At 40.9% G+C, this 15397-nt stretch overlaps 1 protein-coding gene across 5 annotated transcripts in view; it reads right to left on the reverse strand.

The window, feature by feature from the left end:
• Positions 1-348: 348 nt before the first annotated feature.
• The window catches only part of hip1 (huntingtin interacting protein 1), a 296345-nt gene continuing 281296 nt past the window's right edge, over positions 349-15397 (reverse strand). For all 5 annotated transcript variants that reach the window (XM_069911170.1, XM_069911171.1, XM_069911174.1 and 2 more), the window contains 6 exons: positions 14537-14637; positions 10044-10149; positions 8573-8696; positions 7483-7544; positions 6383-6491; positions 349-2741 (listed from right to left, as the gene is read on the reverse strand). In XM_069911170.1, the coding sequence (XP_069767271.1) occupies positions 2731-2741; positions 6383-6491; positions 7483-7544; positions 8573-8696; positions 10044-10149; positions 14537-14637 (513 nt within the window). In that variant the 3' untranslated portion in view covers positions 349-2730. The remainder of the gene's footprint in view (positions 2742-6382; positions 6492-7482; positions 7545-8572; positions 8697-10043; positions 10150-14536; positions 14638-15397) is intronic.

Below are 15397 nucleotides of genomic sequence, written 5' to 3' on the forward strand. Positions count from 1 at the left end.
GTTTCTGATCACTGGAACAATGCTGTCTTGGGAAGTTGGCTGAGCAGAAGTTTTTCTACTTTACAACAGCTGCTACAAACCAGAGTACATCACTCACACGCTTGTCTTGTTGTAAACATACTGCAAGCATTTAAAACATATCAAGTTTGCTGCCTTACAAATCCAGTTGCCTACCATGAACACAAGCCAACCGCAGTAGGAATTTGCCCAAACTGCAATTACGTTGGGTGGGTCTGGGTGTAGATTTTGCTTTCAAGGGGTGTGCAAGCAAAGTAGTGAATGGGGGCACAGAGATCAACTGAATTGTGCAAATTCAAGGCAAACAAACAGGAATTAATCAAAACAACAGAAGCTGAAAATCTCTATTTTTATGAGTTTAAAACAAATCTTAAAACAAATATTAAAAAGTATAAAGTCGAGCGAGTACAAAGTCAGAACAAACTCATTACAAGAGCATGGGTGCAGAGGATTGTTTCTGGAAGTGTGCTCAGAGTTAATACTAATGCCACAGCAATAAAATCCCTGCAAAAGATCGGTCACAGTTTGCAATGCGAGGGGAAACATTCTCAGTCGACATCATCCATGGATCTTGGGGACTCACAACCAATGGCTCAACTTGCAGATAGTCAAGTCAAGTCAAGTCAAACTTCCCTGCTAAAAAAAGTTTATAAGTTAAGCTACGAAGGGGATTAAAAAGTCCAACATGTTCGAGGAAAGTAATAATTAACATACTTGGAGATACATAGACGATTTGTCAGGGTAAACTAAATTCATTTTAAATAAATTGTTAAAATCAGAGTTTTTCCCAAGTAGTTACATATCCAAGTGTTTTCTCTCTCCACTCTTAACCAATGAAGCCCCTTCACCAGCACTGTGTTCATTTCAGAAGCAATGTTACATTCTTGCGTTGCAATTGCTGACAGGTTAAAAGGATAGGAAACTTTGCTTTTCCCTCTCCTCCTGTGGAACATTGCATTGATTTTTCACTTCATCCATTATGAATCGTCAGTGCAACAAAAGAGCGCCTCCCCCCGCCCCGAGACGGCTACTGCAGCGGCAAGCTCTACCATACACGAGAGAGATGGGGAGGGGGCTACAAGTCATGCTGGGGAAAAAAGTGAACCATGAAGTACAGGTGTGCTTCAATCAGTGATGTCACAACAGGAAGCTGCAATTGCCCTAGGGGGAGCAAATAACTAACTCAGCCTGACCGACTGAGTTCCTCCATCAGTTTGTTTATTGTTCCAGATACCAGCATCAGGGCGAGGTAAAGTAAATAGAGTCCAAACACCAGCAATGAACAACTGTGTTCTAAAATGCCATTCCACAAGGCGGACAGTCAGCACCTGCTTCCCAGGTCAGATCAGCAAACACCAGAGGACATATGTATAATGTAAGGGAGGGAAGTTTAGGGGAGACAATAGGGGTAAGTTTTTTTTTTTATACACATAAAGTTGTGGGTGCCTGGAATGCCTTGCCAGGGATGGTGGTGGAGGCTGAAACATTGGGGGCATTTAAGAGATTCTTGGACACATGGATAAAAGGAAAGTAGAGGGTTACGGGGTAGGGAGGAGTTAGTACCTTTTTTTAAAGAAGGAATATATGGGTCGGCACAACATCGAGGGTCGAAGGGCCGGTACTGTGCTGTATTGTTCTATGTTCTACGATAAGGAACTGGGAGCAAAGGCCACAGGAGTAAGCTACCCTAGCAGAGCAGACTTTCCCTTTAAATCGTTCAGACTGCATTTCCTTTTCCACAGCGTTGAATCAAATTCCTGGGATTCTCCAACAAGTACTCCCACCATATGAATCAGGCAGTTCAGGAAAGCAGCTGTGCTCCACTTTCTCAGGGACAGTATCAGGTTGACATGAAGCGGTGGCCTTTATTGCAATGTCCACGCCCCGTGTAGCCTCTGGGCTGTGGAGGTGGGCTGAACAAATTGCAGTGGGCTGGGGAGTCAGGTCTCTCAGAGAGGTAAGACTACCAAGTGACTTACCACTCACTATCCATCCTGAGAGAAATGGCATGGAGCCACCATTCCAAATTGTGCTACCCAGCCTGTAGGAAAGCAAATCAAAGAGCACTCCCTTCAGTCAGCCAGTAAATAATAGACAGTATCACCTATTTCCTCACCGTTAATTAACGGATTTAATGAACAAGAAGAATATTGGTATTCTCTTCACATGTCACCTAGCCTGTTGGAGTTATAGCAATCCCTCTTCTGATGGCTGTCTTGGGCTAAATTAGCCAAATGGTACAAGGCCAACTGCAACTTCCTGGTCTGTACAGCTCAACGATAGAGCTAGCCTCCACTCAAATATCAACTTAGTTGGGAATAGAAGGAAAAGCAAGTCACTTGAAATGTTTAAAAAAACTGTCCTATTTGTGATGTGTGCCAACAAAGTGGGGTATAAATAGTGAAACTAAGATCTGTTGTAGGTGTTTGAAATACAAAGACTAGAATAATACTTCCCACTGGTGTGCAAAAAGAAAAAGGTAAAAATATACATATAATAAATAAAGCAACATAACAGTATCGTGTCAATTGTGACAGAATCCGGGAATACAACTGAAAAACGCTGATCAGAAGTGTGGGACCATTCTGGTCAAGGCTCGCGGTTACTGCATGTATATTCTCTCCCAAGATGGAGAGGGCTTTTGAGTGCTCAGAGATTCAATGTTCATTCAGCCTTTGGAAGATAAATTTCCACTTCTTCTCCACTCCGCACCTATTTGGTATCTGCATTTAAGAAGAAAAATACAGTTTTGGTAGTTTTCACTTCCTTTCAATCATTAACTTATCCCAAACTTTGTTCTGGTGAAAGATCATTGATGCAAAACATGAACTGGTTCTCCCTCCTCAGGTGCTGTCTGACATGCAGCGCATTTTTAGAAATTCTATGCATTCATCTTGCATTTCCACCATTATTATTTTTACATTATTTAAAGTAATACTCAAACTGGTCCCGCTGTGATCCATGAAATCACTGCCACTTTACCAGCTCACTTGATCTATCAATATCTCTTTGTAATCTTTTGCTCCCAACTACTTTGCCACAGATCTCTGCATCACTGAATTACAAATATATACTGTGCTAACCGCTTCAATCATTAAAAACCATGATCTTTGTGGGACACCAGAAATTATTTTCTTCCAGCTCGAATACACACCAGTTCGCTCGACTCTCCCTATTCCACCAGGCCTCTCCTATTGACTTTAATTCAATAAACTATAAATTTTAATGGTCTTGTGTCGAACCTTGGAGTACGTTTGGGAAGATATTACCTTCAGTTACCTCCTCAAATACTTGATGTCTGTTTGGTTAAAACTGTTTAAAGTAGTTTCTAATTTGCTCAGGTTCCTCACGTGCTCACTCAGTCTGTCCCTTACTACAGATTCCAATAACTTCCCAACAACAGATGTCACAAAAACACATCAGTATTCCATAGGAACTGGCCCGTCAGCCCAAAGTCCAACAGATCTAGAATTTCTTAGTCATCCTGCCTTTACCTTCAGAAAATAATGAATTTCTATTTGCAATTTTAAAATGCAAAGCAAAAATTCTTGAAAGTAATGGCAAAAACATCTGGAAAACAACTAAAACTTTATTAAATTTTTAAAAACTGGATATGCTAAAGTTTGGCAGCAATGTCAGTGAATGATTGGGTTGTGGTTTGCTGGATGCACAAGTTCAAGTGACGGCTGGACAGCTGAAGAAAACAGAGCAAGTTAATTCACTCATCTGGAACTGGTAACGTGGGTATCTGATTTCAGATTCCGATTTATTGTCAGAGAACATGCATGACATCACATACAACCCTCAGATAACATTTTTCCTGCAGGCGCGGCAGAATTATCACTGAGTAGTGCAAAATGAAACTGTACACAACATATAGATGTAAACAATTAAAGAAATGTAAACAGATAACGAATGTAAACAAACTGCAATACAGAGAGAAAAAAATCCATAAAAATCTATCTTTAAATTAAATTAGACATACAGCACTGTAACAGGTCAATTCGGCCCTACAAGTCCATGACACCCATTTTACACCCAATCTACCAAGTATGTTTTGAACAGTGGGAGGAAACCAGAGCCCCCGGATAAAACCCATGCAAACATGGGGAGAACGTACCAACTCGTTACGGACAGCGCAGGATTCTAACCTAGGCCAGGCCCGATTGTTGGCACTGTAAAGGCATTGGGCTAACTGCGATGCCAACTGTGCCACCCGCACATTTCCAATGATTAAATCATAGAATTTTGATCCAAATGTTCACCAATGTTCCCCATGGAAGGAATTCCACAACACTGAGTAATACAAAATAAAATCCTGTGATAGAACAAAGCATTTCACAGATCAAGGAAATTATAGAGAATATCAAATATTAGCCTCATCAGTAGTACTAACCAGGACAACCAAAGGTGAAGATCACACATGTCAAACTCTGGTCCGCGATATAATTATATTTGGCCCGCAAGATCATTTCAAAAATGTATTAGAGGTGGCCCATTGGCCGCCGCGCCAGTATAGCGCATGCACAGTAATACAACAAATCCCAGAATGCATTGGCGTCAGCCCGCTAATCGCCCCCACCTCCTCTGTTTACGTTGCAGGGTCTCACCGTGGACTCTGATTTTGGGGCCTGGCCGGTGTCAGGGGAAGCCAAGGCTGCTTCCCAGCGCCCGGAACCGGAGGCCTCGGGCCTGACCTCGCCAGGACCGTTGCCCACTCCCCCTCACTGCCGCAGGCCAACCCGCGACTCACGGTGACGGGGCCGCTGATCCGCCGAGATGCCGCCCTGCAGTGAGAGCCGATGCCCCCGCACTGTCATTGTCCAACCCGATCGCCCGCAAACCCCGCCCTCCCGCACACAGGCCTGAGTAAGTATTATGAACTTTAATCTCAGGATAAAACGATCTTCCAAAAGTTTCATGTCACAGTGATAAATATATTCCTGGTTAAAAATGGTCCTGCACCTGCAAACAAGCTCATTAGGCATAAATATTGTAAAACAGCTACATCTTGTGGTACCCTACTGGCGACTGCCTGCCAATTTGAAAATGACCTATGTATTGCCACTCTCTGCTTCCTGCCTGCCGACCAGTTGTCTACCCACATCAACACGTTACCCCTGGTGTTGAAATGGCCTGTAATGGTTCCTGGGCTGTTCTGTACAATGCTCTCCCCACATTTCCATCAATTCCTAGGTTCTAACACTGACCTGAAGCATATGGTCAATTCACAGCTACCAATTAATGATAACGAGTTTACACTGTATAATGTACAAATGGGCCAAAAAACCTACTAATCCACCAGGGGGAACCTGCAAACTCTACACAGGCAGCAGAGGAAGTCAAGGTAGAACATAGGTCACTGGAGCAATTTCACACTCTCTAAAATGGTTTTCTTGCTGGTGTCAATTTAATGAATTCTAGCCCTCAATTTCTTTTTAGTTTTCTTGGAATATAAAGCATCAGGTACTGTGATAAAATAAGCAATTGTTCAGAAAACCTACAATTTGTTTTTCATAGCAACACAACCCACTTAGATTCTCAATTTTGAACGCATCATCAAAAGATTCATTGCACAGATTATTCCGCATTGAGAGGACAAGGTGTTCAGAGAAACACTGTTTTGGTATGAGGATATCAATACCCCCGAGCTTAAAGCCCTCCAAAGGTAGTGGACACTGTGCAGGACATCACAGGCAAAACCCTCCCCAATATTGAGAACATCTACAAGGAACGCTGCAGCTATCATCAAGGATCCACACCACCCAGCGCACGCTCTGTTCTCACTGCCGCCGTGAGGAAAGATGTATCGGTGCCACAAAACTCACACCACCAGGTTCAGGAACAGCGGCTAACCCTCCACCCTCAGATTCCTCCACAACAAACTCCATCAGGGACTCATTTAAGGACTCTTACTTTTGCACTTTATTAATTGTTTGTTTTATCCTCTCTGTATTGCACAGTCCGTTGTTTACATTATTTGTTATCATGTGTACATTCTGAACAGTTTATTTTTGCACTACCAATTAGTGGTAATACTGCCTTGCTTGCAGGAGAAAGAATTTCAGGGTTGTAGGTGATATCATGTATGTTCTCTGACAATAAATCTGAAGGTGCATCTTGGGTCATCCTTTAAAACAAGGTTTTCCAGTTGCACTCACACCCTCTCCCATCAACCAATGATTGAGAAAAGAACAGAAGTCCAATAAAAAGCTTCCAAAAAGCCAAGGTGTAAGATGTAATGAGCCCAGGTGTACATGGCATTCCCTCATTGACAGCTGGTAATGACTTGTTGGCTCTGACAAGTGGTTGGTCTCGACTGTCCCAACAACCCTGGTTAGTATTGGAAGGAGATCGCACTTACTTTCGTCCCAGCCCTCAGAGACCCCTGCCAGCTCATAATGCTTCTTACGCAGTCCTCCCAAGCGCTGCCTCTCTTTTTGTAGCTGACTTTCCAGTTCCAAAACATGAACCTTCAGGACAGGCATTAAAACACAAAGATGTTGCATTTAAACTTTGACAGGGAAGAATCGGCACTAGTTTTTCAGTGCACATTAAATACACAAATATGGAACAAGAAAAGGTGACCAATCCCATTCTTTCTACGGACCATGGACAAGAACCATTTCATCTGTCAAGCCTCCAAAAGAAAAGCTCACAGATTCCAGATCTTTAATGGTGATCGAGCAAGACTCCTGAGCACACTTCCCTCCAATGACAGCCCTCATTCTTTGACTGATGCTCATCATCTGAAAATAAAATTATAGCCAGCGCTGCTGTAAAGGTAGTACTTCTGCTGGTTCAGACCCGGGCAGAACTAGGGTGGGGGTAGTGTTGGAGACAAAGAGCTCCCCTGCAGGGTACTGTATCCAGTCGTGATGCTGACGGCAACAGCTTTGTGCACGCTTTTATTTAAAATCCTGTGACCATGGGTTCTGTGCCCAAGATAGCAGCGCCTGTGCTTTGCAGCGGCCGTGAGGAGTTGCAGACTCTGGCACCAGTAAGGGAGAACACCCCTACCCCCCCACCCCTGTTGAGAAGGAGAAGCAAGGATGGTTACCACGGTGGCAGTCCAGCAGAGGGGCTCTGCGACTGAAGGACAAACAGGTGGCGAGCTATTGACGACTGAAGGGACTCTCTTTTGCTTCCCTTTCTCTGAAGTGCTGGGCAACGCCACTGGCAAATCTTTGTCTGCCTTATGGCAGACTAAAGGCAACTTCATGTAATGTTACATTTCTGTTTTATTACATGGCAATTAATAGTATCTGATTTGATCGTCAGACTCACGAGATTAAGAACTTGTTGGAGAAGTTCATTCTGATCAGAACATAAGCTTAATGTTAATTCTCCTTGAAATGTGCCCCTGCTACTGGACCATGGAACTTGAAAGATGCAGTTATTTCAAAGGGACAGACACATCATCTTATTCATTACTTCAAAAAAAATTGAGAGCTTCAACAATACCTGCGAGTCCATTTCCTGTCGCTTGATTTGTGTCAGTGTCATGCTGGAGAAATCCATTGTATCTGGAACAAATCGATGGAAATCAGCCAACCATGTATGGGGAAAGAAAAATCAACAACAGGCGTTCACAACCTGCAATTCTTCATCGACATTTAGGCTCCTACAGAAGTATTTCTGGCTGGCTATAGATCTATGGGCAGTTAGTATTGTCCACTAATTTGCCCAAACCTCTTCCTTCCTGTCAGCAACATATAGAAGTTACCCAACATGGGCACAATAGCAACGTTCAACACAACATCCAGGCAAACGCAAGAAATCCCTTAGATAATCTGTCAAAGGTGCCATCTTTCAGGTGAGACAACAAATCCTTTGCTTTATCACTGGAAACAAAGCTTAAACTGTGCTGTCTTGAAGAACAGGAGAGCTCCTTCCAGTGTCCTGGTTCACACACAACACTCACCCAAGAGCAATATCTGGTCACTATCTCATTAATGTTTACGTTCAAATGCAATTAGTCAGCTGCATTTCTAAATTATAACAATGGCTCTAGAACATATAACATTGTCCTCAAAAGATTTGAGGTCATTAAAGTAATATTATAAATTTTAGCCTCTTTAAATATATGTCACCACTGACTGATTTCCCTCTGCTTAGCCCAGGGAATAAAAGACTCATCTGAACCCGCCAGTCTGTGTTTCTAGATGACACACATCAATGAAAGAGCATTAAACCTGGAAAATGTGAAGAATAAAAATAGTAAATTCTGGGGGAAAAAATCAACAAGTCAAGCAGAATCTGTAGAGAGAGAAGCTGACAAATAATGTAGTTGATTATCTTTTGTCAGGTTACTGATGAGAAGCAAATATTTGCCCTGTTGCCGAGAGGAGAGTACACTGAACTGGAATAAAAGTAAGGAAAATGTTTTACTAGAAGGCTAGTTATATTTCTCTCTCTCCAAATATTTCCAGACTTTGGAGGATATTAAGTTTCCAACGTCTGTGGCTAAGTTGTACAAAATGGATGTTTCCACCCCCTCCCCTTAGCCTTTTGCTTTGTATCAGACTAGTAGACAAGATGAACAGTACACTACCTTTCTCCTCAATCTGGGATTTTCCCGATTTGGTGGAAGCCACCACTTTGGCCGTGGCCTCATTTACTCCCTTGGACGCTTCCCGTAGCCTTCCAAGATTAGAGTTATCTTTATCTGCTTTCACCTACAAAATAAATGACCACAAATTGGCTTATTAGGAGCAAAGGATCAACCAGAGGGTTAAACAAGAAAGCCTGCAGATGCTGGAGTCGCGTGCAATACATCATGGTGCTGGAAAACTCAGCAGGTAATGCATGTACCTGACAAAGGATCCAGACCCAAATGGTGGATACCCTTTACTCCTTATGGATGATGTTTGTTCTGTTGAGTTTTGCCAGCACGTTTGTACATTGGGCAAACCCTGAGATGAATACTTCTCAGCTGTATTCACCAAAGAGATGTGGAAGAGAGTGAGATTAGGGAAAGATCTATTGATAGTCTGGAGCATGTCAATATTAAGAGGGTGAAGGTGTTCAATGTACTGATCACATAAGGGTGGATTTGAGGGTTAAGTTTCTTTACAAATTGAGGGACTGGCATCTGGAAGAAACTGTGAGAGAAGGTATAAAAAGACAAAATGCTGGAGAAGCTCAGCAGGTCAAACAGTGTCATTTATGTAGCAAAGGGAGAGGTTCATAACCAACATTTCGGGCTTAAGCCCATCAAGGTGTGAGAGAATCCCGGTAGGCATCCAAACATAAAGGTGTGGGGGGGGGGAGGTGGGGGGTGGCAAGGGCAGGAGATAATAAGTGGATGAGGGGGGAGGAGGGATGGCTGGGTGGGTAAGGGTGAAGGGGGGGCCAAGATGAGCAAGACAGAAGAAAGCAGAGAAATCAATGTTCATGTCATCTGGCTGGAGGGTGCCCAGACGGAAGATACGGTGTTGGCCCTCCAATCTGCGGGTGGACAGGGTGGGATTGCGCTAAAGGCCATGGACAGACGTGTGAGCCTGGAAGTGTGATGAAGCCAGATACTGTCTCAATATTTAAAAAAGATTTGGACAGGCACTTGCATCGGCATGGCCAAGAAGAGCTAATGCGGGCCAACAGGATTAATGTAGATGGTGGGCAGGGATGTGGTTGACTCAGGACATTTCTACGCTGTACATTTATGACTTTAAACGGTTGGCCAACATTCAGGCAACATTAAACTCCTGACTACATGCTGTCAAAGTCAGAAGAAAGATTGAGAGAAATTATCCCAAATTCACTGAATAGAGTGCTTTGTTAGTGAAGATAGAATACACAGTACAGTCATACAAGTCTACTCCCTCACCAACTGCATGTAGACTGTTACACACTGAATCACTCTTAATGTCTATTTTCATATTCACTGAGATTTTATTTCAAACGTTGAAATAAAGTGTTCATAAAGAAAAATAACACTGTTCAACTCTTTGCTTTTCTTGTGTTTCTATCCATTTCCCTTATGTTATTTTAAGAATATGAGACCAAGACATGTAATGACTTACCTTGGAGGCAGCAACCAGTTGTACTGTGCTGGCTGCAATCTCATGGGAGCACACCATCAAATCCTCAAACTTCCCCTTTCCCTGGACAACCATGTCTGCAGCATCCCTGAACAGACAAACAGAAGGGCTTTGAACCATTTAACAAATTTCAACCGGAGACGCACGGGAGACTTTACAAATAGTGGGCCAACCAGCCACAGTGGTTTGATGAAGGGCTCTGGCCTAAAACGTTGCCCATTCTTTTCCTCCCACAGATGCTGCTCAACCCACTGAGATCCTCCACCACAGCAAAGTGCACCATTAACTAGAAGAGCATTAGGTGGAAGTTAGAGAGCCATTTGCTGACACAGGCTCCATCCACCATTAGGCAAACGTGGGTAAATGACTCTGTTAATGTACATCTCGAAGTTGAATTGCTTGGCTTGGCTTCGCGAACGAAGATTTATGGAAGGGTAATGTCCACGTCAGCTGCAGGCTCGTTTGTGGCTGGCAAGTCTGATGCAGGACAGGCAGACACGGTTGCAGCGGTTGCAAGGGAAAATTATAAAAACCTGTCAAATAACGTGCAATCTCCTATATGAGTAAAATTGCCTGTTTTCTTTGTTTGTAATTGTATGGCATGAGAGCTTGTCATCATATACACAAGTTTATAATGTTCAGCTGCAGTAAAATTCTTACTGTTGCAGCCAAACAGGTACAAAAGATACACCACAAAAATGGTATTAAATCAAATTACCTCTATGTACCATGAAACAAGATTAAAAAACAGATAAATATTCACAGTGGAATCAGTGCAAACAAGACATATTCAATATTGCAGACAGATCTTGTGGTGGTCCTGGAATAGTTTAAGGATAGGGGTAGTACAGGGAGGTTCAAAACCCTGATAGTTGTCAGAAAAGAACTGTTCTTGAGCCTAGAGGTGCCGGACTGGGTTTCTGTACCTAGTTTCTGAGAGTGACAGTGAGAAGAGTCTAGGACCAAAGTGATGGAGATCCTTCATGATGAAGCTGCCTTCTTGAAGCTTTGTCTCACATGAATGAATGTCTTCAATAGATTGGAGGCTGGTGCCCGTGATGGACCTAACCAGGTTTGCCACTTTCTGCAACCTTCAGTGTTCCTGGGCCCTTGAGTTTTAAAACCAGCCTGTGAAACAACCAATCGGTATACTTTCCACAAAGTCGCTTTGTTTTCGTACATTGTCAGTGATTCAGACAAGGGCAAAAATCTTGAACTTTGCAAATGATTAAAAAATTGGGAGATGTGGTGAACAGTCAGGAGAACGGTGATAGACTGCAGCAACACAAGACACAGTGGAAAGACAAATAGCAAATTTAATACAGAGATGTGTGAAGCGATTGATTTTGGTTAAAAAGTATGAGGAATGAGATTACAGATCCAAAGTCACTTATTTCTATTCATTAATCCACTGAATAGGGATAAGAGAAGTCTGTGTGTGTGAATCTGCAAAGTTGGTGGGACATTCTGAAAGTTCTGTGGGACTGTGGGCTTCATAAATAGAGGCTTGGCGTGCAAAAGCATTGTCATCATGTTAACATTTAGTAACATCGATTAGGCCACAAGTAGAGCACTGCATAAATTTCTAGTCACCACACTTGGTGAAGGCTGCGGAATGGTTCCAGGATGAAGGATTTCAGTGACATTCGGCTGGAGAGACTGGGGTTGCTATCCTCTGACAAGAAGGTTGAAGAAAAAGATCTGACAGATTGGAGAAATCGAGAGAAACACTGATCCCATTTCAGCAGGAGGTCAGGAACAAGATTTAAAAAGATCAGCAAAAGATATGGAATGATGTGAAATTTGTTTTGTTAAAAATGTAGAACATGATTGTAACCTGGAAACTGCTGTCTGTAGGGGAAAACGAAATGAAGCCTATGAGGGGTTACAAAAGGAACTCAATAGATGCTCAATAGAGAGTGATTTCAGGTTTATTGCCAGAGTACATACCTGTACATGACATCGTATACAACCCTGAGATTCTATTTCCCGCGGGCAAGGCAGAATTACCCCTTATTGGTAGCGCAAAACAAAAACTGTACACAACGTACACATGTAAACAAATAAAGAAATGTAAACAGATAATGAATGTAAACAAACTGACTGAGCAATACAGAGAATATATTTTTTTAAAAATCAATGTGCAAAAGTAAGAGACCTTAAATGAGTCCCTGATTGAGTTTGTCCTGGAGGTGTCTGATGGTGGAGGGGGAGTAGCTGTTCCTGAACCTGGTGGTGCGAGTTTTGAGGCACCTATATCTCTTGGGATAAGGAGCCTGACTAAATTGCTCTACATCAACTCAATGGGCTGAATGACCTTCTCCCCTGCCTTAATTTTATAATTGTAGAAAAAGTTTTTTTTAAATTTGAATTGAACATTCAAAGAATCAAACCTACTGGCAACTGGTAGGTTAATAACAAATAAATACTCACATGGGATCCTTGTTAACTAGTGTAATTATATGCATGATCCAAATTCTTTTTTCTTTTTCAATCTTTTTATTATTATTATAATTTATAAACACATACAGTTCAAAGAGATATAAAAAAATACATAGTAAGTAATGAATTAATACAGAGATATTAAACAATATTGCAGAATAAAAATATATCATAAAAAAAAAATTTTTGATCAGTTTAGGGTGTGAACTATCTCTAAAAAAAAAGATATAATTAATAACAATATATGAAAAAAGAAAAAAAAAACCCAAAAGAGAAGAAAAAACAAATCTGAATTAAAAAAAACTTTAAAAAAAAACTTTAAAAAAAACCTACAGATATAGCTAAACCACGCCGATCACTCCGATCTCATCTTACAGCCCAATTATCATACATAATCATAGAAAGAAAACAAAGCCAGATCAACTCACCACAAATGAAAATATTGAATAAATGGTCGCCAGGTTAACTCAAACTTAGAAGGGGATTCATAGACAGAGTTTCTAATTTTCTCTAAATTTAAACATAGTATAGTTTGGGTAAACCATTGGAAAACAGTGGGAGGATTTACCTCTTTCCAATTTAATAGTATAGATCTTCTAGCCATTAGTGTAAGAAAAGCAATCATACGATCCGCAGGAAGAGATAAATAAGTCAAATCTATCATAGGTAATCCAAAAATTGCAGTAATGGGATGTGGTTGTAAATCAATATTCAAAACAGTAGATATAATGGAAAAAATTTCCTTCCAATAATTCTGTAAAGAGGGACAGGACCAAAACATATGTGTAAGGGAAGCTATTTCCAATTGACATTTATCACATATAGGATCGATATGAAAATAAAAGCGATGGAGTTTATCTTTAGACATATGAGCTCTATGAACAACTTTAAACTGTATTAGTGAATGTTTTGCACAGAGAGAAGAGTTTACCAGTCGCAGAATTTTATTCCAATTTTCATTAGAAATATGAAGGTTTTCCCAATCATTTTTAAACTTTTCAAAAGTCCCAGAATTTATTTTTGTAATTATATTATATAATTTAGATATCACACCTTTTGGAGGGAATTTTGAATATAGTATATCCTCTAAAACAGTCGTAGTCTCCCAATTGGGAAAAGAGGGTAAAGTCGAAACTAAGAAACTATGATAGTTTACTTTTTAAAATAGCTAGAGACCATTTTATATATTTAGGGATTAAGATTACTAAAAAACATAAAGATTTGTTTAGGACTAATTTTTTCCCTCTATTGGACCTGATCGGCAGTTTACTTACTAATTGGTCACCATTATCTCTATCCATGATAGGCCGAATTAATGCTATTAAGATGATGATCTTACCTAAATTTTTTATATATATTCCAAGCTATACCTATTTTTGTTCCTAAATCTTTTTTTGATAAGGTCGATTCTAAATTGTCCTCGTATATCTGGCAAAACAATAATCCTAGATTGGGGAAAAAATATTTACAGAAATCTAAACTAGAGGGAGGGTTGGCATTACCCAACTTTAGAATTTATTACTGGGCAATTAGTATTAGTTACTTAAGGTATTGGTTGAATTATTCAGAATTATCTCTAAATCCCCATTGGGTAAATTTAGAAATTAAACCGATACAAAATTTTTCAATTAGCTCTATTTTGGGAGCTGCTCTCCCTTTTACTCTTACTAAATTATATAAACAAATTGATAATCCAATGGCTAAACATACACTACGTATATGGTTTCAATTCCGGAGATTTTTTGGCCTAAGTCATTTTATCTTGGAAACTCCTATTGTACTAAATTTCCTTTTTCATCCCTCTCCAATTGATCAAGCTTATTTACTCTGGAAAGTTAAAGGTATAACATGCTTTTCGGATTTATTCTTGGATAACTCTTTCATGTCATTTGAACAATTATCCATGAAATATGATTTACCTCGATCTCATTTCTTTCGATATGATCCAAATTCAACAGCACACGTGAAATTTAGCTGTTGTCCATAGACAACTGACAATAGAACTATAAAAATTAAGCAGTCATAATACTTACACCAACAGGGTGGCTCCCCAACCTACAGCCTTAGATGCAGAAATCAGGCCTTCAGTCCATCTGGAGTTCTTGGCATAGAACTCTTTCTGGGTTGCTGCTCCCTGTTAATAAGAAACACATCCATCATGGAATTTTGTCTCACTCTTCTCCATCTCTTTGAAGGTTCCTACATCTTGCTGGATCTGTTGAATTATCTAAATATCCATTCTCCATTCACCAGTACATGGGTGACAATAGCAAAGAGAAACGGACATCAGTCCAATTCAAACCACCTCCACCTCAGCCGAGAGGAAGGGTCTGTCTTGCGACCTTGTGCTTTGTTTGGGGAATGGCGAGAGGAGAAACAAGCTCCAGCCTGAGGGAAGCATGGTATGGCCTTGCGAAGAGGGACAAGGAATTTCCTGATCTCCTGCCATCACTTTGGCAGGAGCTTCAGCCAAAACAACTCACGTGATTTAACATGGCATCAGATTGTGGGCAAGTAGCTGCTTGCAAATCTTTGTTGTTAGTAAGGCGTGCCTGAAATGCCTGGAGTGAGAACTTCTGAACAACAATCAGGACCCGTTTCAACAGCACTGCTTCATTTATATGCCAACTTTGACAGTAGAGTTCCACCTCCACAGGTGACTAACCAGACAAATAATGAAAACCATGTCCAAGGAGGAGAAGATAGGAAACTGAGTGCTTGGACTTGATGCAGGCTTCAAAAAACTTTAATTAGGTAAGTTAATGTTCAGGGAAAGAATTCTTGAGATCAAGGGTCAGATATTCTAAGGAACAGCACAGTTGGTGCAGTGAGGAGTTCTCAAGAGGTGAGAAATAGAAGGACAGAGTTGGTTTTATGTTGTGTTTGCTCCATCC

The sequence above is a fragment of the Narcine bancroftii genome, chromosome 14 (assembly GCF_036971445.1).
Source record: "Narcine bancroftii isolate sNarBan1 chromosome 14, sNarBan1.hap1, whole genome shotgun sequence".
Lineage (NCBI taxonomy): Eukaryota > Metazoa > Chordata > Chondrichthyes > Torpediniformes > Narcinidae > Narcine > Narcine bancroftii.